This window comes from Chelonoidis abingdonii, chromosome 2, assembly GCF_003597395.2.
Source record: "Chelonoidis abingdonii isolate Lonesome George chromosome 2, CheloAbing_2.0, whole genome shotgun sequence".
Lineage (NCBI taxonomy): Eukaryota > Metazoa > Chordata > Testudines > Testudinidae > Chelonoidis > Chelonoidis abingdonii.
The window spans coordinates 82,290,227-82,301,460 of record NC_133770.1 but is presented as its reverse complement, the minus strand read 5'-3'; the positions used below and the strand labels follow the sequence as shown (position 1 = coordinate 82,301,460).

Sequence of the window (11,234 nt, the reverse complement as noted above, 5' to 3'; positions counted from 1 at the left end):
TTCCCCAAGGAGTAAATCTGACAGGGTTGTACTGAGGCAGACTGAATGCCACACATCAACGAAGACACAGAGACCAACTCTTATTCCAGTTGACCAAAATATATTACACATATGGATTACTGTCTACAGCAATCCTTTGCAGAATAGAAACAGCCATTGTGACACAAGCTGAAACATGATTGACATCATACTGTTGAAATACGGGTTTATTTTCCATAGTGTTTTGCCTCCATGCTGAGTCAGCAAAAGGCAATCATAGTTCTGGAAATTATTTAATGCCATGTAACATAATTTCATTAGCAATCGCTAACCTAGTGCCTGCATGCAATTCCAAATGCTTGCATAGACCTTCCAAACATCACCCATCATACATATTCAAGTCATTTTATACAGTAAATATTGTAGGAAAAATTATTTAAATGGGTAACACATAAAATTGCAATCCTAACATTAATTACAGGGGAGAGATAGCTCAGTAGTTTGAGCATTGGCCTGCTAAACCCAGGGCTGTGAGTTCATTCTTTGAGGGGGCCATTTTGGGATCTGGGGCAAAAATTGGTCCTGCAAGTGAAGGCAGAGAGCTGGACTCAATGCCCGTAGGTCCCTTCCAGTTCTAGGAGATTGGTATATCTCCAATTATTTTTATTTAAAGTGACTGTTCTGTATGATTAACAACATGACCAAAGCAATAAAATGTATACAGCAAACAAGACTATCAGCACTAGATTTACCTTTTTCAGCTGGATAGTCTTGTAAAAACAGTATTCTGTTTAAGGCATGATCTCCCAACACAGTAACCTGAGAAAGGGAAACTACACACAAAAAAAGAAGCTAGTTAAACAAAAGTTAAAAGGAAGAGTCACAAGAGTGAAATGCCTGCAAGCTGCATGGAAATTTTTTAAAAACACTGTAAAATAAAAAAACAAAGGACCAAAAAACTGTGCTCATGGCTAAACCAGTAAGCAAAAGAAGTGATTAAAAGCAAAAAGGCATCCTTTGAAAACTGGAAATTGCATTCTACACTGCAAAACAGAAAAGAGCATAAACTCGCGCTAACTGCCAGCTCCAACGAAACTAAATCGCAGGGAGCTCCCGACCAGTCAGTAACCTGCAACCAGGGCTTTGCCCCCCTAGCCCCGCCTGCAGCTGAGCGGGCAGCACACGTGGAAGGCCGCCCGCGCACCAGACCGGCTCCGGAGGGGGAGTCCCGCCTGCTGTCCTCCCCAGACACGCGCAGCAGCAGCCGCCTCCTTCCGGAGAAACCGAAACCGCCCATGCGCAGGAGCGGGTTGCATCCGTGCTGGGCGGAGTCGGGGAAGCCTCGGCCAAGGCGGAGCTGCCGCTGCGTGGAGCCAGCCGGGAGCTGGCGCAGGCAGGAAGCGGAAGAAGGGAGAGAGCACGGGTCGGGTCTGAGCATGGACGCCGCGGCGCTCGAGCAGGACGCGGTGAAGTTCGCCCAGCTGGCGGTGCAGAGAGACCAGGACAGGCGCTACCAGGAGGCGGCGTTTTACTACAAGGTGCCGGGGACCCCCCCACGCCCCTGCCGCAGCTGCAGCGGGATCGCCCCGGGACCGGGACCTCTCGCTCTCCCCCCTCGCCTCAGCCGGGTTCGCCCCGGGACCTCTCGCTCTCCCCCTCGCCGCAGCCTCAGCCGGGTTCGCCCCGGGACCTCTCCCTCTCCCTCTTCCCCCCCGTCGCAGCCTCAGCCGGGTTCGCCCCGGGACCTCTCCCTCTCGCTCTTCCCCCGCCGCAGCCCAGCCGGGTTTGCCCCGGCACCCCCTCCGGGAGCTCCTACCTCTCGGATTCATGTAGCTGCCCAGGTGTTTCCGTCTACTGCATGGAGGACCCCCGCCCGCACACATTGCTCACACCTGTGTCCCCCGCACTGAGAATCCTCCTCCGCCCAGGGCGTTAGTCTAGAACTAGACTGTTGTTGGGAGTGGGAGATCGCCTGGGCTTTTGGCACTGACCAGTCATAGCTAGGGTGACCAGACGTCCCGTTAAAATTGGGACTGTCCTAATTTCCAGGGCCATCCTAGCCATAGGCAGAATAACCAGCCGCCTAGGCACCACTAGGTCTGGGGCACTGCTTCTGCTGGAGCCCGGACAGGTGGGAAGCAGTGGAGCATGTAAGAGCAGGGCTGGGATCCTAAGGAGCGAATGCAGCACAGTCTGAGGGAGAGGATTGGCTGCGGGGTCTCTGGGAGAGAGTAGGGAAAGGAACTCATCTGTAGGGTGACCGGATGTCCTGATTTATAGGGACAGTCCCGATTTTTGAGTTTTTTCTTATATAGGCTCCTATTCCAACCCCATCCCGATTTTCACACTGCGTCTGTCACCCTAGGTGGGGTAATTGTACCTATGAGACAAAGCCCCAAATATCAGACTGGTCCTATAAAATCATGATATCTGGATCTGGCACCCTAGCTAGGGAGACATCTCCTCTCCAGGCTGGCAGCGATCTATCTCATCCAGGGGGGAGCTGCACAGGGCAGGATGAGACTGCTGTGCTCTATGGGTGCCCTGTCCCTGAGATCAGATGCTGTTCTAACTTCACCATGGTCTGTTGGGCTGGCGGTGGTGCCATTGCATGTATCAGACCTGAGGGTTTGCTGCTGCTGTTGCCACTCTCGTACCAAAGAGGTGGATTTGGGGTCCTGCAGTTTTCACCTATCTCGTCCTCTACTGCAGCGTTGGACCAGCAGCTGGGGGTGAGCAGCAAAAAGCAGTACTGTGTTGCCATTTAGATTGTCATTAAACAAATTTGTTCGCCAAAATGCTTGTAACAATTCTGAATTCAATTTCATATTTTCTTTTTAAAAAATCAATATTTAGCCAAAAACAGAAAATTGAAGTTGTTAACAATTATGTGTGACAACTTATTGAGTTTGGTGTGGCAAGGGTGGGCCGTTTTCATCAGAGAAACAAAAATGTTGACTGACTTCCTCTAGCCCTGTTACTGCTAATAGAGCTCTCCAACACTGTAATATGCTCATGTCTGTACGAATGTATAGAGCAGGGATCAGCAACCTACGGCACATGTGCCAAAGGTGGCACGCGAGCTGATTTTGGGCATGAAGCGGTGGCTGAGCGGCTCAGCCACACTGCTCTGGGGTTCTGCTGCTGCCCATTGCCACCTGGGTCCTGGCCACCAGCCTCACTCAGCAGCCACTGCTGTCCTGGGGACCCCAAGGAACCCCAGGCTGGCAGCGGGCTGAGCAGCGGCGGCTGATACCCTGGCTGAGCCACTCAACTCATTGTCGGCCTGGGGTTCATTCACTCAGCTGGTAGGTGGCTGAGCAGGACTAATTCAACGAAATAGGAAAACAAAGCAACTAATACAAGGTGCAAGAACTAGAGCAGTGGTCCCAACCTTTTTCATCTGGCGGTCAGATGAAGGACCGTGCGGGTGGACGAGCATCTACAGAAATGCCACCAAAATTCAGTGGCATTTCAGCGGTGACACCTCTGGATGACGCTGCTTGTTGGCAGCAAGTGGCATCATCCAGAGGCGTTGCCGCTGAAATGCCCGCCGAATTTGGTGCATTTCGGCAGATGCTCGTCTGCCGGCCAGTACGTGGGTACTGAGAGGCCCCAGCGGGTGCCATGGCACCTCAGGCACTGCGTTGGGACCTCTGACCTAGCGAGCTCCTGAAGCACAGCGATCGTTTTGATTAAATGGACTTGAACTGTATGAGAATTGAGTCCACGTCTATCAATCGTGCCACATGCAAAATTGATGATAGACTTATACAGTTTACTCATACCTGCAGAACTTGTTGACATATATTCTATGTGTACATTGCCACTCGTATTCTACTGACAATTCCGTAACAGCAACATCAGAGACGAGTTTGTCGAACCTAAAGCTCATTAAACACTATCTCCGCTCTACAAGGAGTCAGGAACACTTGTTTGATTGCAAGAATAGCAGACCAATCAAGACAATCACTTTGTCTTGGTCATACATGACATTATTAGGATTTTGCAGCCAACAAGCCGAAGAATTGCTTTAATTAAAAACAAATCCTTGTTTCAATCTCTTCATATAAATTTCAAATAAAATGTTGACAATTAAAAAATTATATTATTTGCATCATTCGGTCAAATCAGAATTTTTTCTATGTGCCACCTCTTTAGTGCTAGTCCATCAGCATTACAGTGTGCTTCATTAAGTAACTGGTTTTAATAACATGCTGTGGCAAGTTTCCAATAGCGTAAGCTTATGTTGTGTTGCTAAGAGCAAGACAGGCCACAGTGCACCAGCTTAATAATCCCGCCTAGGGCACCATAAATCCTAAGGACGGCCCTGCCAATTTCAAGCAGTTTGTCCTGTAACCTGACCGTAGCACCCATCTGGGTCTTCGGCATTGCGTATTTCTGTCTTTGGTGGCAAGGTTTATTACCTGCTGCTGAAATGTCACCAAAGACCGTCAGCGACTGAAGGACCCTCCGCCGAATTGCTGCCGTGAGTTACCATATGGTCACCCTAGTCATAGCTGCCAAGCAGGCATGGAGGAGGAGTTGGGGGAAGGGTTGTTTAGTGGAGGGACTCCTCCGTGGTGCAGGCCAAGGTTTAAAATGGTGGCTTGGAGGGAAGAAAGTATATTATCAGATCTCATGGCTGTTTGTCTTCCCTCCCTTCATTTAGACAGTCTTCCTCAGAGCAGAGAGTATTAAACACTTGTGACCCCATCTTCGTAGAGAAGGGAAGTGAATGGCTATGCTTGCAGTGGGTTTTCTTTTGATCTCATCCTCACCCATTTTTCTTCCTTGAGGACTAGGGGGCTTTACTGTTACTTTGAGACATTTGCCTGATCAGAGGTGATATAGAAAAACACATTTGGTGTGAGGGGTGATGATGGATCTGGGTAACCTGTGTTCTTAAATACAAGTTCAGAAATATGGTTTCCCTAAGTTATTTTTAGACTGCGGAAACTAATAAACTACCTGTGTGTTTTAAAACTGGTTGGTCTTGTGATCCGGAAGCAACTTACAAATGGGAGTGGATAGAGTTCCAGCCCACAGAAACTTAACCTCATAGATTATAAATTATTGCACATTAGGAACCTTAATGTGATCTCATTGCAAAAAGAAGAGAAATACAATGTTTTTCTTCCGTTTTTGTGGTGAATTTCACAGCTAGACCTCGAAGACATTTTTGCTTTTGGTCAGTGGTGAAGTGGGAAGATGTATCTGTTTAACGTCAGAGATCTAAGAACAAAGTATGCTAGAAAACTGCAAATGAACACATTTGGGCTATTAAGTACTGTACGCAGCAGCAATTAGCCTTAGCTGTATTGTTTATGACAAGATGAGTAACCGAAGTGACGAAGCTCAAATGCAAAAGGTTATTAATGGGATGAGTTCAAACCACATACTACTTGTGTATTCCCGTATAATGATTCTTGGCTTATACTTATGCAGCCTTTCATCTAACAGCATTTTACAAACCTAACTGCACTCCGAGGTCTCAGTTTTAATAGCAACTGTTCAGCTGTGTGAAGTTAGCATGGAGAGGTTATATGACCTGCCCATGGTCTCATGTCACATTCGCGCCATTCAGAATAAAATCCTGACTTCCAGTCTCTGACCGCAGCTACTACACAACACTTCTTCTGAATTATTTTGATTATGTTGAAGTCGCAAGTTCTAGTCCAGTTCAGATGTAATACATAAGCTTTGTGGTATCTACAGAATATCCACACTGTTTTTTTGTTTTTTATTTGGTGCACGCTTGTCCTATCGGTAGGAAATAAGCTTTTAAAGACTGACTATAAAATACTGATTGTTTTCTATCTAGACTTTTTACTGACTAGCAGTAGTAACTCTGACAGCATGACCATTCTACAGTTACAATAAAATAGCTTGGGATGTTCATCTTTTGAACAGCTACCTTTGTGCTGTAATGGTGCTTATCAGTCTGATCTTTTGAAGACTTCTGCCTAATCAGAAGTGATGGTCTGATGATTATTAACGAGGCTGCACATAGGCACAGATGTCTTGGCGCCTGATCTTGCAGGTTCTCATTGTGCAAACCTCATTATACTTACCGTATATACTCATTCATAAACCGAATATTTTTGGCAAAAGGGTGACGCATCAAAGAGCAGAGGTGGGCTTATAAACGGATCTACACCAAATTTGATGATTTTAAACTCTATGGAATCATTGAATTGAATAACTAATACACTTTCATTTTGTTTACCTGGAGCATCAGTAGGCATGGAGCCCCTCAGCTCCCTGTGGCCGCGGTTAAGGTGGGCACTGATCTAGTATAGACAAGTCCTAAAAGATAGCTTTATAGACTCTCAGGAAGCTCATTTTAATTTTGCAGGTCACTCCATGCACTAAAATATTAAGTGGAAGGAAAAACAACAGAGGCCTCAGTTGTGACCTGAAACAAGTTTTGTGCAGGCAGATCCTCCTTGAAGTCATTGTGGCGTTTTGCAGGCCCAGGGGTTCACCTGCATAGAGCTCATTGCAAGCTCATAACCCCATCTTGCAGGAAGGACATATTCCTACAGCAAGCAGATTTATTGCATGTTAACTTTTCCACCAGGAAGCTGCCCAAGCCTTGATTTATGCTGGAATGGCAGGCTCAAACTTGGAAAATATTCAAGAGAAGATAAATGAGTACTTGGAGAGAGTTCAAGCTCTGTATTCAGCAGGTTGGTGAAGAGCTTTCTGATTATATACTTTAGATTAGATTCACTGAGTGGGAAGAGGTATGGTCCTGTCAACCATATAGCTGAATTATTATATTTCATGTGATATCCAGAACCCCGCAACCCATGAGTAAGCTGAGTGCTAAGGTGCATCACAAGTGAAGCTTATTTGGGGGAATTATTTCATATTAACATGGATAGACTTTACTAAATATTCTTACATAAGGAAGTGGAGCACTTCTGTCATGGTAAATTTGAGGAAATGGTTTAGCTATAGCACGGAAAAAAAAAAAAAGCCAAGAACAAGTAACACTCAACACATGCATTTAGGCCCCATGTCTGTACTGAAATCTATATAAGTGGACTCCTGCTCTTTTGTGGAATGCTGTTTGGTCATGGGTCCACTTGTGATTTCATTGCAGTATTGGTGCTTGGACCTTCAACACATACAACTCCCACTGAGTCTTACCAAGTTCATTTATCTCAACAGGAGTTTTTTCCACAAGAAGTACAGGATATCACCATATTTTACAGACAACAATCCATGTATAGCATTAAAGTTAAATATAATCATATTTTTATTTCAAATTCAGAGTACCCTGAGGGACAATGCCTCTAGTTCCTATATTGTTCCTTTCTTGTATCGTGTCTTTTAGCTTAAAATCTGACAGGATGTTTAAAAGTGCTGTTGGTTTCTGGCCTGTGAGCAAAACATAAGCTATGTGACCATTGTGTTCTTGCTTGCCCATTGTAATAAAGATTTTTCCAGCCAAACAACCATCATAGCTAGCTAAATGCTATATTTTTTTTTTAAATCTAGTTCAATCACAGAACACCGACCCCTTGAAGTCAAAACAGCAATTGGACCTGGAGCGTGCCCATTTCCTGGTTACACAGGCTTTTGAGGAAGATGACAAGGGCAATGCAGAGGAAGCTATAGAATTGTACACAGAAGCCGTGGAACTCTGTTTAAAAACAGTATGTTATGCTACAAGTTAACTTAGTGGAATTATGTGTTGGTAAGAAATTCTTCCATTTACACAGGTGACTGATCTTTAGAGGCTGGCTTAAAAATGTAGTACCTGTATTTTTAATTTTTTTTTTGTTTTGGTGTTTTATTTGCCTTCTATTCTCTACATCCCATTGAAAAAATACTTTGCATACATTGGGAACAGTCACTTGGTCCTGCACTGTTATTCAACAGTGTAAAATTGATATGAGTTTTTACTTCCTAAACTCTCTTTAAAATGTATATAGACCATATAAGTTTGCTGGAATATTCTTTTGGAATCTATGGCCTGTAGCCAGTAGAAAGCTAAAACAGTTTAAAGTGTAATTTTCTTCCAAGAAGATGGTCCTCTAATGTGTCATTGGAGACGTTTTTTTGTTAATATATTAAGAGCAAATGCTTTTTTTTTTAAAGTAACACTTAACATAACTTAAGTATTCCTACAGATTTTCACTAAGCTTCTTTTATGACATTAACACTGTACAAATTAATTCCAATTAAAATAGAAATAAATAATTACCTAATTACTTTTAGTATATAAGTGTTACTAAATAATATTACAGGTACTGCTTTTTTCATACTAAGTCCAGTAGCCAAAACTAACTCATTAGAGGAAGAGCTCACCATCATGATGTAACTCCACCAAGTCTGATTATCTTCTTCTGCCCATTTTTTGTGATGTGATATATTGGGAGGGTAACATTACTATTTCTCAAGGTAATATCTACATAAAACATTAAAACGTTTTGGTCTGAATCCTGCAAATACTTACGCACATGCCTGACTTCACTCAAGTAAATAGTTCCACAGAATTCAAAAGGACTGCACAAGCTATGAAGTTAAGCACTTGCGTTCGGTTTTGCAGGATCAGGGTCTAATCAAAGACTAAACGTTTTTCCCTTTGATTTGTTGGCCCTGGGCTCTTTCTGCCTATATTGTATATCATTTTGTTGTCTTTGCTGTATCCTACTCTCTGTTACCATGTATTGCCACATATCTTTAGATTAAATATTATGCATACAATTAATGTCACTTTAACCATTCTTCTCGCTTGGGTCCCTCATTAGATGCAGCTGGTGTCTGAGTTTCCCTTCACCTTGGGTAATCTGTTGCTTTAGGAAGGTGATAGTTTTATGCTTTTGGCATTGCAGGCAGTGCAAGAAGGTTCCTCTCCCCCTCCAAAGTAAAAGAAAGTCCAAACAAACTGTCCGTTCACTCTCTTGGCTACAGTGGTTCTGTTTAGTTCCTCAGCTGTAGGGCTTTCTGTCCACCATATCTAGGTGGAGAGACCAGTCTGTTCTTCTATGCAGGTTGTATGCAGGGAGAAGTTATCTGTTCCAGCCTGAATATTCCATTTCTCAGTTCTCCCATGGTCACTTCCTACCCTACTCTCCACCCCACCCTCAACCTCCACTGGCTCTGTTCCTGCGCCCCTTCCAGGCAGGGAAAATTGGGAATGAGACTTTTCTTGTAAGCTCAAGAGTTTTTAAAAAATGGAAGAAAGTATTCTGATTTCTTTTACTTGTATCATAAGTTTCTCTGATTTGGGAGGGGGGTGTCAGAAAAGTCAGTTGGAAAACTTAAAGGGATACACTCAGGTTCAATAGTGTTTTAACGTAACATCTTTAATAGTTGTATTTTTTTCCCCTGTAGATTTTAACTTAATTTATTTTCCCCGCAGCATTCTATGTGAATTCAGTGCTTCCCATGCTGAAAAATTTAAAACAGTACCTTGCATTCGAACATATTGTGCACACCCACTCAGATGAGACAATGAGAGAAGCAGGTTTATTTATCTTAGTATGGAGTTTTTTTAAATCTGTGTAGGAAGTATTGACTGGTTTAAAAAAGACAAATTTGGAGGAATTCTGAGGTTAAAATCTACAGGTGAAAAATAACTAGTGGATATTTGGCAGTATGACTTGGACATCTGGAATTAGATTGACAGGTGAGGTTTACAGTGCCTGCTATTTTATTTTTTTCCTCTTAAGGCTAATGAAACTTCAGATGCAATCCTTCAATCAAAACTCAAACAGCTGGCTAGACAAGCACTGGATAGGTGAATATTTACAAAGTACTCATGCAAACCATTGGTATCGGGTTATAATGCATACTTTGAGCTGGATTCTCTGGCCCACTCTGTCCATTTTGTGTTGCCCAAGTAGCACAAAGAGGATGGATTCTGGCTTGAAATGGCCCATGCAGAGTTCTCCTTTTGGAGGAGAGCTCCCCACTGGCATAAAGCTGACAGAAGCAGCTTCTGTGTCTACTCCTCCAGGGGTATGGTGATATGCTGGTGTAGGGAATGGACAGGCTAAGAGTGGAATGTGGTTTCATAATGTCAGTTCTCTGCTGACACTAGGTCCCATAGGTCCCCCCGCAGCATAAATTAGAGCAGACCCTTGGCTTCTCTAACTAATGCTGGGGTTGAGCCAGCACTGAGCCAACCCCTCCCCTGCACTGAGTGGAGCTTTGATGTAGGGGAAGATTGAACCCTTTAGTTTAATCTGTTTGTATATCAGTGTATATATAGTAGATTTAGTGGCCTAGATTCCAATCTCAGTTACACAGGTATAAATCCAGAGTAACTCTACATAAATCAACAATGTAGCTGAGATTAAGATAAGGTCTGTAGTGTGCTGAGTTCTGACAGATATTATTTCAACACTCTTGTCCATCTTAACATGAGAAATTAAATCTCTTCAGATCCACATGAATAGTGAACATCCTAATAGATTTTGATTTTTGTGTTTAGCTTCCAAAACATACCTACAGTCTCACATAAATCCTCCAACTAGCATAATTCTAAAAGTGACAGAAGCTTGAAAATGAACTGTGCCTAAATTGTTTTATATGCTAATTATTTTGGTGTATTTTTGCCATTCTTACTACGGGAGAAAGTAGAGAGTGATGCGGCATCAGGAACTTCCTGAGTGTGCATTTTGCATCTACATGAAGTGACTTCCTTAGCAAGATCAAATTTTGCCTTTCCATCTGATGTTAATTATATGGAGTCATGAACAAGCAAATAATTAAACCATACATTTGTTGCTGTAAACAAACATAGAATATTTGTTTTAGAGCAGAGGCATTGAAAGAATCTATGTCAAAGTCTTCTCAGAAAGACAAACAAACTGCAGCTAAACCGAATCAGCCAGTCAGAATGTTCTTTCCATTGGGACCTGATTTTTCCTTGAATGATAAGCCACAGACAATCAGAACAGTGCAAGCTAGTGAATCTCAAGGTCAGAGATACACCACAGAGGAGATTGAAGTGCTCAGGTAAGAGAGAGTCCAATTTTCCCAAATTTTATTATCCATGTAAATCTACTGCAAAGCACTAGGTTGAGACATAACTGGGTTTTGTGAGGGGAAAGAGGGAGGAGTGATTTTGGTTTAGTTTTGTTGGTTGCTTTTTAAGGAGGTGGGAGAAATATTTCTGTAGCACTCATTACCACAGTACAGTAGAACCTCAGTGTTATGAACACCTCGGGAAGGAGGTTGTTCATAACTCTAAACAAAACGTTACAGTTCTTTCAAAAATTTACAACTGAACA

General features: G+C 43.2%; 1 protein-coding gene across 7 annotated transcripts in view; it reads left to right on the top strand.

Moving 5' to 3' along the window:
* The first annotated feature begins 1,318 nt into the window (after nucleotides 1–1,318).
* Nucleotides 1,319–11,234, top strand: part of CAPN7 (calpain 7) — a 40,812-nt gene continuing 30,896 nt past the window's right edge. For 2 of the 7 annotated variants that reach the window (XM_075062492.1, XM_075062497.1), the window contains exons 1-5: nucleotides 1,372–1,517; nucleotides 6,563–6,671; nucleotides 7,489–7,646; nucleotides 9,669–9,736; nucleotides 10,759–10,959. In XM_075062492.1, coding sequence (XP_074918593.1) covers nucleotides 1,416–1,517; nucleotides 6,563–6,671; nucleotides 7,489–7,646; nucleotides 9,669–9,736; nucleotides 10,759–10,959 — 638 coding nt within the window. In that variant the 5' untranslated portion in view covers nucleotides 1,372–1,415. Of the gene's footprint in view, nucleotides 1,518–6,562; nucleotides 6,672–7,488; nucleotides 7,688–9,668; nucleotides 9,737–10,758; nucleotides 10,960–11,234 lie in introns of those variants that run through there. The other 5 variants (XM_075062491.1, XM_075062496.1, XM_075062493.1 and 2 more) reach the window with 5 other exon arrangements.